The sequence below is a fragment of the Seriola dumerili genome, unplaced genomic scaffold (genome assembly GCF_002260705.1).
Source record: "Seriola dumerili isolate Sdu_G_001 unplaced genomic scaffold, Sdu_1.0 BDQW01000068.1, whole genome shotgun sequence".
Lineage (NCBI taxonomy): Eukaryota > Metazoa > Chordata > Actinopteri > Carangiformes > Carangidae > Seriola > Seriola dumerili.
Window position 1 is genome coordinate 3523859 of NW_019174323.1, and position 15706 is coordinate 3539564.

At 40.0% G+C, this 15706-nt stretch overlaps 1 protein-coding gene across 1 annotated transcript in view; it reads right to left on the reverse strand.

Annotated features, from left to right (window-relative positions):
• Positions 1-15706, reverse strand: part of LOC111219698 (ankyrin-3-like) — a 131791-nt gene that overhangs the window by 34113 nt on the left and 81972 nt on the right. Inside the window, exons 13-25 of the mRNA XM_022742423.1 lie at positions 15562-15660; positions 14069-14167; positions 12850-13047; positions 11120-11218; positions 10783-10881; positions 9002-9199; positions 8541-8639; positions 7081-7179; positions 6807-6905; positions 6474-6569; positions 6310-6382; positions 5726-5785; positions 2784-2819 (exon numbers count right to left, since the gene is read on the reverse strand). Coding sequence (XP_022598144.1) covers positions 2784-2819; positions 5726-5785; positions 6310-6382; positions 6474-6569; positions 6807-6905; positions 7081-7179; positions 8541-8639; positions 9002-9199; positions 10783-10881; positions 11120-11218; positions 12850-13047; positions 14069-14167; positions 15562-15660 — 1354 coding nt within the window. The remainder of the gene's footprint in view (positions 1-2783; positions 2820-5725; positions 5786-6309; positions 6383-6473; positions 6570-6806; positions 6906-7080; positions 7180-8540; positions 8640-9001; positions 9200-10782; positions 10882-11119; positions 11219-12849; positions 13048-14068; positions 14168-15561; positions 15661-15706) is intronic.

Consider the following 15706-nt stretch of genomic DNA (forward strand, 5'->3'; position numbering starts at 1 on the left):
GCAGCTGACAGACTGCTGTGTTCAGCCTGTCTTTACTAGTCTAAACAATTCTTGATAGGTCAAATAAGTCTTTTTAGGTCTTTTGGGGCAAGTTTCCAGTCTGTCTGAGTAAAGACCATTACACACTGTGCAATTTAAGACTGTGAGAGAGAGGTGGTAAAATCTTTTGTCATCCATCCAGAATAGTGGCTCTAGATGGCATTATCCACCGACAGCTGATTTAGAGCTTTGGTGGTTATAGTGTCAGAAATTTATGTACAACATCTCACAGTTTTGACGACTGCTACTGTACAAACCAATCAGAATACAGCATGAAATGATGCAGAGCACACTGGCTGATACTCTACAAGTAGATACCACATTGGCGTGTACATCTTGTTTCCATGTGTCTATGGCCAGAAAACATGAGAGTGGCACAGGCAGCTGATGGGAGTTGTTGAATTGTCTTTATATGCATATGTAGGTTTTTTTTTTTTAATAATCTTTTTAAATTAATGTACATATGAATGTATGTAGGTAAAAGTGTTTGTATATATGTTAATTTCCCTGTGTACATATCTTTTTTTAAACAATCATATTTTTTTATGTGTAAATAAATAAATGAAAAATATAACTTTGTGGCGCTATGATTCACTTGCACAGTCTATCTCTCAAAACTCTGATGTCTTGATGTGGTCAGAGCAACCTTTTCAATGCATCTAACTGTAAATGAAGGAATCTGTCTGTATTTCGATTTTCTCAACAACTGATCATCCGATCGACTTCATACTTGTGCTGTGTGTCGACTGCAAAGTTTTTTGGAAGATATCTATATATATCTGAGAAAATTCAAAACGGAGAAAATAGACAGAGATTCCTCCAGCATTCGTACCATAATAACAGCAAGTTACCAATGGTAACATTCTATGGCAGGTATTTACTGTATATACAGCAGCCAGTGTTCAGACAGACATTTCACTTCAGACCTTCGGACAAGTGGCACGCCAATCAGAAAACAAGAAGAAGCCTTTGAGGAAAGGAAGGAAGAAAGAAAGGAAGACATCTTTGAGGACACAAAACCAAACATCACTGAGAGTGACAAAGATGGCCTTTCAACAAGTTGTATCAGCCTTTAGCTCCAAAAAGTTGGTTGACAAGCTGAGGAACTGCAATGTAGAAAATAAGGCTGTAACCGCCCAGGTTGAGATGTTGAAGGCTGAGCTCATGGCAGAAGAGCAACACATTGCCTCTCAGGACGAAAAAGTGAGTGAGCTCTCTACAATGCTGGAAACAAAGACAAATAAATACAAAACTCTGTCAAAAGATCTGCTCTTCCAGATCCAGCAGAAACTGGCTGTACAGTTTCGACCATCATGACGATACCTTTCAGCAACAACTGGAAGAAGAGAGACAGTCTCATGATAAAAGGGAGAGAAAGGACCAGGAGTGATAGAGGATGAGGAGCTGATCCAGGGGCTGAAACCAAAAATGGAGGACCTGACTTCAACCAACTGTGAGCATGTCACCGCTCAGGACGGAGGAAGAGGTCGACCAGGCCCTGCAGAGAGAAACTGACCAACCAACAGAGGATCTGGAGGAGCAGGAGGAGGAGGAGCTTCTCACACCGTCGCAAGCCCTACAACGGGAGCCAGAGCCAACGGTCTCCGAGGAGAAGCTCCCACAGAAGAAAAAGAAGCGCTCAGTCTTCAAAAGAATCAGCCACTTCTTCGGTTTGAGGAGGAGGAACAAGGAGAGGCGGGTGACAAGAGTCCACAACCAACTAAGACTCTTATAACTCAGCAGCACGGTGGCCCCCCAGATAGCAAAAATACTCAGCCCATACTTGGATCACATGCCCAGCATATGCCAGGGAGGAGGCATATGTTGGGTCAGAATACAAGACAAACCATGGTTTTTTTGGACAACCATGACTGGTTATTCGGCCATCTGCATCAAACCAGCTGGTCGGCTGGTTCTTTGAGTGCCAGCCTGTTTAGTTGTGTTTGTAGCAGTGCTGAGTTGTTACACTGATTTATATACACTGAATGTTCACATAAATGCATTTCAAAATAAAAGTTCTGCCCGTGCAGCTGTATTTTGTAGCAGTGCAGGTTGTTAGGTGGTATTACGCACAACACTAAAGATACACTATGCAGGATTGGTTGGTTGCTGATTGTAAACACACCATTCAAAGTTGGCCCCTCCTCCTCAGCTCAATGAGCAAGAGCAAGAGAGAGGGAGAGAGGGAGGGAGAGAGAGAGCGAGAGAGAAAGAGAGCAGCGGTGGGCGAGCAAGCCAGAGAGTGAATTAAAAGAAGGAGTGGCATTAATGAGAACAAAACAGTGAATCAGAGAGATCAAAAAAGTTTTAAAAAAATGTCGGATGTTTTAGATTTTAAATCAAAATATCAATCAACTTTACAACTCTGGAAAAATTCTTTGGGCAGCCCACACCAGTTTAAAGAAGGCTTCACAGGGTGTGTGAGCCGTCCAGATTTAGATCCTGGACTGTGTGTGTTATTGGAGATGTTAATCATTGCTGTTTCTCAGCTGGTATGTGTGACATGTGTTGTATTTTTAGATCAGAAATTAAAGATGGACACTCTGCTAAACCTGTTCAACAAAAACAACAACTCCCACACAACTTCAGAGAGAGGGCAAACATGCACATACTGTAAATACACATATACAAAATGCCGAGAAAATCACACACACGCAGTATTTAGTCCCATCAGTTTAGCTGAGCCACTTCAGACTGGTTATTAGAGTTAGTTGCACTGACATCACCATGTTTTTTAAACTTACAGGAATAGCTGATGCAGATATTTCCAACATCCATTTCTGTTTAAACAAAGCAGAAACACACCTTCAACCATTTATTTATGATTTTTGCAGTCTGGATTTTTTGGAAAACCAAATTGGCGTCTCTGACCTGGCTCTCACACGGTTTAAGTTCTAGTTATCTGAAACAACACAGTGTGGTTTCTACAATAATATTACATCAATACTTTCTGATGTGAAATATGGAGTACCCCAGGGCTCTCCCAAATTAAATGCAGTCATGTTATAGATTTCCACTGTTACGCTGATGATACTCAGCTGTATCTACCTGTAAAAGCTGATGATGACCCTTCCCAAATGATTATATTAGAGGCCATGTATATGTCTGCCATGAAAAGCTGAATGTCACAAAAAATCCTGCTCAAAAATTCAGATAAAACTGAGATGCTGGTCATTGGTCCAGCAGGGTTAGGGTTTGTGTTAGACACCGGTTTAAACAAGTAACAGTAAACCTCAACAACTGTGTGATTTCTCAAAGTATGACAGCCAAGAACCTTGGTGTTACGTTTGATCCAGCTCTCTCTGTTGATCAGCACATTAAAGATATTAGCAAGATCACCCTTCACCAATGTAACATAGCTCCAATATATATATATAATTTGGTCTTTTAATTCACAAGTCTTCAAATGGTTCAGAATGCTGTGGCTATATGTTTAACTAAATCCAGAAACTTTGACCACATTACCAGAATTTAAGATATTTCTAATGACAAAAAAACCATAAACGGGCTTGCCCCCTCATACCTGTCTGATCTCCTTAAACCTTACACTCCATCCCGTGCTGTTGGCTCTCAGAATACAGGGCTCATGTCTGTCCTCAGAGTTAAAAAGAAGTCAGCAGACTGCAGGGGCTTTTCCTATCATGCCTCCTTCCTCTGCTGACATCAGACTGTCCTTTAAATCCAAACTTAAAACTTATCTTTACGCCTTCACTTTCAGTTAGCAGCTTACTCTTTGATTACTTCAGGTTCTGGTAGTAGCTGTAGGATTCTCCTGCCAGTCTAAATGAAACCATTAAACCTAGTGCGTACAGTATAGTCCATGTTGTGTTTGTTTATTCCCTGAAGCACAAGTGTCCAGGCTGTGTTGCCTCCCCCCTCTTTCTCTCTCTCTCTCTCCCTCTCTCTCTCTATCCCTGTATTTTCTCTTCCCTGTTCTCTATTTTCACTTTGTGCTGGACTACCGGCTGACCTGGGAACTCTGTCCCTCTCCTGGATGTCAATGCGTCACTACAGATGTTTTGGATCTGGATCTTCATCCTCCAGGAGTCCCAACCTCCTCCTTGTCTCTCTCTCCCTCTGTCTGTTTGTTTCCTTCTCCTAGATGTATACGTTTGGTGAGTTTGGTTTTACCTCTTGTATATTTGTATAATTCTGTTCTCTTTTCCAGGTCTTCATGGAGGTCATGTTGCTTAGGTCCTATCTGTTGGCAGTACCTGGAAGTTACTCGATATCCTCCCAAATCATATTCTTCATTAATGTTTATGATCTATAATGTTGTCCGGCTGATTCTCAATTCCGTAAATCTACTATGTTGCTCTATTCTGCACACATCTATTGCATATCTGTCTGTTCTGGAGGAGGGATCCCTCCTCTGTTGGGTTGTAGAGTTTTTCCTTGTCCGATTTGAAGGTCTTGACCCTTTCCCCTCTTAAAATTCTGTCTCGGTCTTATTTTCTCTTTCTCACCATCCACTCTAAGCTTAGTTCAGCAGAAGGTTTCACTGTGGCGTCTCCAAAATATTCAGACAAATGGCTAAAATTCATTGTATAGGTGCACACTTTGTGGCACCTAAACAGGCAGGCCATTCTATATAGAGCTCTGTGTTACATAATATTGCATACATATGTTGTGTTAAATATAAATGACAGCAGCAGAGGTTGTCTCTGACCATTAGAAAAGATGTCACACTTGCTTATCTCAAGATATCCGTCCACACATCTGTAAGCACTCTGGGAAGGTGAACTGTTTCAATTGTGTTGCTCTGCAGGCTGCTGACATTTAGCAGCTATAAAAACTGGCAACTGCAGACACTAAGAAGCATGTGACAACCTAAAAATGAAAGCCTACCATTCTTTACCATCAATGCACACTGTTTAGCAGGAACACCGAAGGGCACGATGAGCCAAGCGAAAATGAAACAAACTATTGACTGAAAAATCTCAATATATCAATTCCTAGTTTTTCCCCTTCCCCAGGCTGCAGCTCATCAGGAGCAATCAGTAAAAAGTTCAAATTCAGCCACCTTTGAGCCAGACCAGGAGAAAACACACACACACACACACACACACACACACACACACATGCACACACACACATGCACACACACACACTCCAGCAGCTGACACCATGTTTGCTTTGGCCTGAATGTGTGAAGCTACAATAGAAGTGTCACCGACAAGCCTCCGAAGACAAAGGATCAAGTGTGTGCGCACTCTAGTCTCCACAGTGTGAAAAGAAATCTGTTACACACTACACAACGCCATATGCAGACAGTTGGCATGGCAACCAGTAGAGAGGCATATTCCCTGCATTTTGATGCATGAAAATACTGGAGGCTTTACAACAACACAGCATGAGAGAGTCAAAAGAGGGGGGAGAAACATCTGAAAGTACTCAAGTACAGCATGGTTTATCGCACATGTACAGCACAGGACATGTGTGATACACAAAAAAAACTATAGAAGAGAAAAGGCTGCAATTTAAAAGCTCCTGAGGTACTTTACTGCTCTCAATGAAATAAATACATATACATCTTGATATCACTAAAATAAGGTTAACTGAAAAATGAAAGAGAAATTAGAGATGGAAAATGTTAAGAACTAAATTTTGACATGCAGAAAGAAGTGAAGGAAAAAAAAGGAGAGAGGATTTAAAGAACAAAACAAGAAAGAAAAATGAAAAATACCTTCTTCCACATCAGAAAAATACTCCTCTGTGATCATTTCGGGGACATTGGCTTTATGGACTGCGTGATTGGGATGGAGGAGAGGGTTAGAGAAAAAAAAGAAACCAAAGAATATGGAAAATCACATCTATAACAAAACCATAGGCAAAGGAAGAATTGAAAATGCTAATGTGATTAATGCACAAATTTATATCCTTTATGTGACTGTTAAACTCCTTGTTATAGCTTTGGAAATAAAGGCTTAAATCATACTCATGATTGTGAGTGGAATAAAATGATGAAATAAAATGAAATAAGTTGATGATGGAAAAAAAATACTGGCTTTTTTTTTTACCTGAATTACTCAGAAGCAACAACAAAATAACTGTTTCCTTGACAACAAAGGGAAAAATTGGCACAGAGGAGGCGAGCACTGGGATCAGATCAAATGCCAAATGTGACTCAACCTGGGATTTTATAGGTTCTGTGTCTCTCTCCAGGGTTTTGTGAATGAGCTCAGGGTATATGTGGAGAACTGATTTAAAAGTGATACAGATTTAGACATGAATGAGCTGTAAATATGAAGCTGTTAAGCAAATCCTCACCTTCATCGTCGGACATGTCCAGCACCTCGTTCATGGTCTCCGGGACATTCATCTTGTGCTTCTCTGTCACAGTCTGTTGAACAGAGACAAGCTGTTAATCAGGTGTCAGCGCTGACCTATATGTGTATATGAGCCCGGGGGTTTGCAGAGACACACATACGCACCTGAGTGGTCAGAGTTTCTTCTGTGACCACTTTTAGTGTGTCAACTACAGAGATGTAGCCGAGCCTCCTGGCAATGGACAGAGCACTATTCCCATTCTGGACAGAAAACATAAAAAGTAATGAAGGTGAGTCATTTGTTTCAAACACTTTCAGGAAATTAAACTTGACTAATATTTAGAACTTAATGTGATTCACAATGTGGAGTGAAAGAGAACAGATTGCAAGCAACAAAGGTCATGAGCCAAATCAGACTTAATACATCTGTTGTGTACTGTATATAGCACTGTATTTGCACATGTCTGTCTGTGTATGTTTGTGTGTGCGTATACTAACAGCTGTGAGTTCGTTGGGCGATGCTCCATGATGTAGCAGCAAGTTGATGATGTGTGTGTGTCCCTGCTGTGAAGCCTGATGGAGAGGAGTGTAACCGTTCTGCAGAGGAGGTACAGAGAGGCAAAGGTTAGAGTTTGAAAACACAGTTACACAACAAAATACATTCATGCTGCACCCACTGAAAATATGCAGGTGCTCAAATCTCCTCTCCATACAGCAAAAAAGGAAATGAACACATGTACTGTATATATATACACACACGTGAAATGGTTACCTTGGTCTTAGCGTTGACCTTCGCCTGATTTTTCAGCAGGAAGTTGACCATTTTCACGTTGCCATAGTGACAGGCCACATGAAGAGGAGTGTATCCCAGCTGAAAAGGCAGAAAATAAATTATAAAATGTGTTAAGCAAAGGAAAGATCATATGGGTGCCTCACATCATCATCATCATCATCATCATCATCATCATCATCATCATCACATATTTATATGTTATTATATGAATTTTTTACTTTTTAAAGGAGCTATTTGTAAGTTTTTCTATTGCTACGTAGCTAACGTTAGCATGAACAGCTGTTTACTTTCCAGTCTTGTCAAGAGCTTTCAGCCATCGTTGTGTTTAAAAGGTAAAAGAGGTTATAATACGCCGTCTGAGCAGCTACGTCTTCAGGACAGACTGGACATAAGAAAGTGATTGGCTGACCTTGTCTAGCTGGTTAGCATGCTAACTTCAGTAGAAGAAAAGAAGTGATAAAAACAGAAGCAAAACAAGAGGGTTGCTTTCCTCCGCTGGAGACAGCTCTTGGCGAGTAAAGGCGTGAAGTTTGATGTTTCTTCCAGACTGATAAGTAAACCGCTGCTAATGCTAACCTCGGCTACGAAGCAATAGCAAAACTTATAAATAATTCCTTGGATTTATAACATGATGCACTGCTTACCGGGTTGGTTTTAGGACCAACAGCAACCATCAAACATGAAGTGGTTTACATTATAAATGTTAAAACACTACATGGTTACAGCAGAGCCCCCATGGTTATCGTGTAATATTAATGATTCTTTTTGTTGGGACTGATAAGAACAATATCACATATCTGAAACTGTCAAGATAAATAAACATCACATCCTTTATATCAGAGGTTTTGACAAATAAGATGCATTCATACAAATTTCATCAGTCAGAAAACATTCAAAGTGATATGATGTTGTGTCTCTTTTATGTACTGTCATAAGACAGTACGTGCTACTAGATAACTCAATTTAATTATTAATTGCATTACTCCTCTCAGCTCTCAAATATTGTATGCTTGATCCTACTTATTTGTTCCAATAAATCATCTGAGCTGGGTTGTGCTGTGTATTGGATTTGTATTTGCATGTGAGTGTGTCCTTGTGAGCTCTGATAAACCTCTACGTGCTGGCAGTCTTAACAGCCACTTGGGGACTCTGGCAGTTACCGGAAATACGCCACAAAAATAGGCACTCCACGACTTGCAACTACCACAAGTGTGGGGGTTGGGATTGACCCAACGCCCAGTTGGAATCTTCAGGTTGCTCATTTGTTCGACTAACAGTCCGAAAACCAAAGATATTAAATTTGTAACAATATAAAACAGAAAAAAAGAGCAAATCCTCACATCTGAGAAGTTGGAACGAGTGAATATTTGGCGTTTCTCTTTGATAAATGACTTGAAAGATAATCCCTATAGCCCTCAAGAAGACACTAGTATCATTACCTTGGTCTCAGGGTCTATAGTAGCCCCCTGGTTGACTAAGACCTCAGCAACGTTGACTTTATCCTCCTGGGCAGCCAGGTGGAGTGGAGTCAGACCAGACTGAGGATGAAGACGGAGGAAGAGAGACAGTTTAAAACTCAAAAAGACACAAAAAGACAAATGGATGGAAAGGTGCTTAATTAATACAGCATAACTGAGAGGGAGTGTTTGTTCATTATGGTGAAAGAAAACATTAAAAACTGACAGCCAAAATAAATAATTGGCAAAATAACAGAGTCTTGGATAATAACACTGTCATCTTTTAAGTAAAATTAAGATCCTGGCCATTAAACACAAGTCTATAGTGCACACACAAATATTACTTTCATGCTGTAAGTACCACGAATGCCCGTGAGACCCTCAAATCTGCACAGAGACAAACATCTGCAGCAGTGGCAGTTTTCAACACGAGGAGCTTGTACCTTATTGCCCATGTTAACAGGAGCGTCTCGAGCCAGCAGCAGCGTCACTATGTCCACGTTGCCCTCCTGCGCTGCGAGGTGCAGAGGAGTGATTCCCTGGCGTGTTACTGTGTTTGTGGAGGCGCCGTACTCCAGTAATGTGGTGGTTATCTCCATCTGATTCTTCTTGGCTGCAATGTGGAGCGGTGTGTAACCGTTCTGGGTACAGAGAATCAGAGGAGTGTGTTTATTTGTTCATGTGTTATTTTTCCTTAACACACGGCCAAGTCAGAACAGAAATCAATTAGACAAAATATATTCTGGATCGAATTCTCAGTTTGTTTAAATTTTAACAAAATTAAAACGCGTTCCCCAATTCATAACGGTACCATGTGCTATGTGCATTTCCAGCAAGTATATTTATAACAAGGATGCATACAGGCTTTTGAGTGTCATGAAGAATTGTATTGAGAGAACACATTAGCAGATGGATGATAATTTAATATTATCATGTATCAGGGGAATTGTACTGTAATCATATGATCATGTATCACAAGAAAAAAGCTATAATCATGAATTTTGTAGCTCCTCTTATTATTCTTTGTCTCACTTCTATTTTGGGTGATAATAATGCTCTAAGTCTTGGAACTAATGCTCCCATAATTTAGAGGGATTTAAACAGAGAGTACTGTACAATGTTGCCATGGAGTCAGTGAGTTAGCTGAGGGCTCAGACTTCAGCCCTGTTATTATAACTGTTTACATTTAGGCAAACTGCAATTAAAACTTCAACAAAACTCATTAAAAGTATGCTGAATTAGCTGAAAAGATTTCTACCACGCTTATGTTTGTCCATTTACAGTTAGCTTCGCTTAGCATAAAGACTGGAAACAGGGAGAAACAGCTAGCCCGGCTCCGTCTGAAGGTAACAAAATCCACCATGTTGTATCTTGTTTATTTAATCCGGTCAAAACAAAACAAAAGTAAAAGTAAAAAGCCCCAGATAAGCCCCTATCTCGTTCTTTATGCTAAGCTAAGATAACCAGTTGCTAGCTGTAGCTTCACATTTACCGTACAGACATGAGAGTGGTACCAATATTCTCATCTAACATTCACAAGAAAGTGAATAATTGAACTGTGTGTGAATTTCACCAAAATATTCCTAATATTCCTTCACATTAATTTAAGAAAATAGTGATTAACAACTAAAAAAGAAGTGGTTCAAGTTTTCTGTTTAAACAAGCACAGTTGTTTTTTGATTTAATACTCAACTGTTCAACAAAGTTAATTTGTTATTTTGCATTAAGTTGCAGTATTATGATATAAATTTATATCAGAAAATTATTCTTTTTAAGATTCTAATTAATTTCAATGACATCTTCCAGCCCACTTCTCTTTGTGTTTACATTTTACTGCTATTCTGGTGGATGCAGCCAACTTTGTCTTATATCCAGGTATTTGATTAAAAAACACTTGATGAAAATGTTTTTGTCAGAAAGAAAAAGTTAGTGGAGCTTTCCTGGTGTCAGTGGCAGCTCTCTCAGGATAGATGTTGTTAAACCAGCCAATCACAAAGCATCGCTCCAGTATAGAACACAGGGTAATTGCATGGTGGGTGACTGAAACTAGGTCAGCCTGCTTTCACCCCGAGCCAAAGAGGGAGAGAGAGGTTTTGGTGCATTAATGCATTAAGGAACATTTGATTTTACCTCCTTCAGCAAACACACACGCACATACACACGCACGCACGCACGCGCGCACAAACGCACGTACGCACACATACACACTTTGACTGACTCTTACCTTTGCAGCAGCATGCGGCGAGGCTCCCTGGTTGAGCAGGAGCAGCGCCACCTTCTGGTTATCATAGTGTGCTGCCACATGCAGTGGAGTTAGTCCACTCTGAACACACACACAAACGCACATGAGCATTGTTAGATGGTGATACACATACAGCAGAGTGCAGTATGAGCAGAGAATACTGTGAAAGCTTTGGCTGAACAAAACAAAGTGATCCTGTGCACGTGTGTGACTTGCATATATCCTGTTCTTTATGTGGGAGCTCACACACACTCTCCTTTTGTCGCTCATAAACAATCATTCTCTCTCAGGCACGCATCATTGGCTAAACCCGCATTACCTTCCCAGCAGCGTCAGCCTGAGCGCTTTTCTGCAGCAGCAGGTTGGCGACCTCGATCTTCCCGTATTTTGCTGCAACGTGCAAAGGAGTGAAGCCCTTCTGCAGAGACACACAACAGAAAAAAAACATGAAACCAAATTTAATACAAAATCTAATCCGAGTCGCTCTGTCTCTGTTAAACACACTTCTCCCATGACTTGTTTTCTATACATGGCTGCTCCCACAGAACCATATGTGTTTGATCACTTCAGACTGAGTCATTTGCAGCGTTATGTCATGACAACATGGAGAACTGATTACTTTAAAAAAAAATGATGAAACACAGTATGGGCCCAGGGTGTGGAGGTAGGATGTGTGTTGTGTGCGTTACATCAGATTCTTCAGATATGAGGCAACAAAGGTCCGTGACTGTGGTTCAAAATGATTTCTGAGCAGAAAGACTCTGCTGTGTGTGTGTTGTATGTGCATGTCTGTGAATGCACGCAAACAGAAAAGTGACTAACAGTGTTGCACTGGGACCTGACAGAACACAGACTGTCGTCCTTGTTCAAAGCTTGTGAATTTCTACAGTAAAAATCATATTGCACACAATCAGGGTAGGAAACCTGCTTGCAGGGAAAGATTTAACCAAAACACTATCACAGATGCTTGCGTGAATAATAGAACTCTATTACCATTTGGAAATGATTGTTATGATCGTGACAGATGGGTCAGGAAAAATCCAATCATAGCACATAAGCATTATTATCATCAATCATTAGCAACAGTTCACACAACTGACTGAATTTAATGAACTTTTGTTCCTGGCTGGTAGCACCTTAAAAACTACCTCAAGAGATCCAATATAAAGAAACAAGTGGGGCCTGTTTCTTCCTTTGTTTCACCATCGTCAACATCATCTCAAAGGGTCGAAATCTGTGGCCATAAAATGCTTCATTGCAGTTTAAACTGATGTTTTCAGATGAGTAATTCACAATACAAAATGATCCAAAGCTGGACAAATAACTCCTCCACCAACAGTGTTTTCAGACTCCAGACCAAACATTGTTATTATGACCACACTCTTCCATCGGCAGACAGTCAACTGTAACTGGCGTTTCCCAATCCCTTTGAAAATACGTTTATTCAGCATTCACAATAAATTAAGATTTTTCCAAACTGTTCCTACTCGAGGTGGAACAATACAAACACCTCCTCCTCACTGAAATTCCTTAATTAGGTTGCACGATATTTTGGGGCCAGTATGTGTGTATGCATATGTCAAATGTGTAAATACTGTACTTTTTACTCCTTTACATTTTTCTAATTACTAGTTATTTTGCATATTTTGCAGATTATTTCTAATGAAAAGCTTCTAAAATATCACACATTCTTTCCGAAAAATAAAAAAGTTATGTGCCACTTTATAATCAATACTTCAACCTGCTTTCAAAGCAAATCAACATGTTTCAAGAAGCTTACAAAATCAACTTTTTACATATAATTCTATTCAAGCAAGCAACCCAACATTATATAAAGTGTAAACTTCATATAATGTTTATATAATACTTTTCTTTACTTACATTTGGCTGGTAATACTTGGCTACTTGGGTATTACCACCTTCACTTCAGTAAGATCTTCTTCCACTCCAGAGCAATAGCACTAATCCCCTGGCTTGCCCACTCTATGTTTATATGTAACACAAACACATATTTCCTCATGTGTGTGTGTGTGTGTGTTCAATATTTACCTTAGTAGTGATGCCCAGACTCGCTCCTTGGTCCAGCAGTGCTGCAGCGATGTCTCGGTGTCCCTCCCTGGCAGCCAAGTGTAAAGGTGTGTATCCGGAGTTGGTGGTGGCATCTGGGCACGCTCCGTTAGCCAGCAGCTGGTGAACTATGTCTTGTTTACCGAGGCGGCTAGAAATGTGCAGTGGAGTCTGGTCGTCCTGGTGACAACAAGCAAACAAACATGAACAGCAGATTATTAATACCTAGAAAACAAAGTATTCAGAGGAACTGTTTGCTTAAACCTGCAAAAACTGATGTGAACACATTCACATATAATCATCTTTTCAGTGGATATCTTGAAGTTGTTAGCAAATAGTTGCTTATTTAAACATTCAGCAGTTATGTAGAAACTTAATTATTCATGTGGAGTAGTGTCTGCGTCCACCCGATGAATTGAAGTGTAGTATTCCCTCTTTTTGCTCTATTTTTGGTCTCCACCGACTCCTGAGGGAAATGTCTGGCTCTTTAGCTGCTAACTACTATCACTTTTAGCTGTAAAGTTGAGTGGAGCTGCTGACTCAGGTAATAAGTCTCTGTAGCCAATGCTTTCACATTGTTTTCACATTGTGATTTCATGTCTTATTGTTATAAAAATATCAATTACAGCTGCTTTAAGAAAGAAAAGAAAAGAAATCTTTGTGGGCTTCGGTGCTTTGTTTGTTGCAATCTTTGTATTTTTTGGAGAATTTTGTGTACTCTCATATTAGCCTTCCATTTACAATATTCAAGCAACTTTGAATGAACATTTTCTCTCTTATAATGAGAAAAACTGGCTTTGTAGGACATTTTTTCCTGAATAGGTCGATGAAAATGAATAAAAATACCAGCATGTTTACACAGCAACCTGACATAAGGATTTCTATCATTATGTCATGGCAGTTTCCACCAAAAGGTTTTTTGTTTGCTTACAATGGGAACAAGAAGACAAATCTGCACTGTAATCACTCAGTAATTAGACACATGCAAAGACAAAACCACACACACTCACAACCACAGACACACAGCGTGGCTCACATTTAGCAACTGTAATGTTCTGTGTCTCAAGCAAATATAAATAAATACACAGACACACGCACACACTCAAAGCTGTTGTGGCCGACACTGAATGGGTTCAGTGTATTTTCTATTTAAAAAGGATGATAGAGTGTGATCTGAAGTCAAATGTCACATGTGGTCTACCTTGGCCTTGGCATCCACTCGAGCTCCGTTCTGGACCAGATATCGGACCACATTTGACTGTCCTGCTCTCGCTGCCATGTGGAGTGCTGTCTCCCCCCTCTGCAGCGCACACGCACGCACACACGCACGCACACACACAAGAAAGAAAGGGAGGGATTAACAGTTATTCCAAAGTTCTGAGTCTTTCTCCAAATCCTCTCTCAGCCTCCTTCTTCATGAAAATCTCCCTTTTCTGTTAAGATGTACAGAGAGAAAGAGGGAAAGAGAGAGAAAGAGAGAGAGAGAGAGAGAGAGAGAGAGAGAGAGAGACCCCCTCACTCTCCACACCCAACTTCACCATAATGACGTCCCATAATGCTCCGTTTCTACGGTAACCTGGCCACAGACACGGCGTGGGCGACCAAATACTTGGGGTTGAAGAGTTGACTGTGCAGTGCTTTTGCCCCTCTCTGTTTGCTTCCTCCCTCTCCCTCTCCCTCTCCCTCTCCCTCTCTCTCTCTCTCTCTTTATTTTCTCGTTCGCCTTTATTGTGATTTAACAGTTAGGAGGGTCAGTAGTAGAGTTTGTAGCTGCTACAGAAGAGTGTTGATGGACCAGATGAGAGTAAGAGGTTGTTTCCTTACATACACATGGCATTAATATACCGCTGCTTTCCCTCCTCCTTCCTGAACTACACAGGTTTTCACCAATGACAGCGATTTGGAGGTTGCTCAGTCTTCTACAACATAACCAGGGTAAATTATTTATTTAACCTGGCTTTTAAATAATTCTGTCAGATTTTACTGTTCTTACTAGTTTCTGTTTTTATTTTCATTTGCATATTTTATCATCTACCGTCTTTCTATTGTCTAATTCCATTTCATCCTTCTATTCGCCCTTATTTTATCGTACTATTTCATTTTTTATTGTAAAGCACTTTGAGCTACATCTCTAGCATGATATAAATAAAGTTTATTATTATTTTTGATAGTGATACGTCACTTTGAAGAAGTACTCAGATGGTTTGCTTTAGTAAAAGTATCAGTCCAAGAATGTTGAAAATTTTGATCCACTGGTTTAATCCTGAATTTATATTGATAATCACATTATTTACTATAGAATCTTACTCTGAAAAGTAACAGGTACCTAAAGCAGATTTTAAGTCAGATAAATGTAGTAAAGTAAAAAGTACATTTCCCTCTGAAATGTGGTGGAGAAGAAGTATCTCAAAATTATACTTAAGTACATGTACTTTGCTGCTTTCAACCCCTGCACATTGTAAAAGAGAAACTGTGAAAATGCCATATCATGTTATCCCAGGTACAGAGGACTGACAATCACACTTTTTATATCTATTTATCACCAAAAAAATATCTATTTATCTTATACCTGAAAAAAAATTCTCCTCATGTATAATGAAGTACTGACATTTTACATTTTGTCAGTCCTTTGGGAAAACAAGAAGTAAACAACGAAGAAATAAGAAAGAGAAATCAGGAGCTTCCTGAACTCACCACATTGCTTGTGTTTGGTGAAGCCCCGTGGCTGATCAGCTGGTGGACGATGTTTTCATGTCCCATAAAAGCTGCTACGTGGATCGGAGTCAGACCAGACTGAAGAATCAGAACAAGAACAATAATCTGTGAGTATGAATGTCAA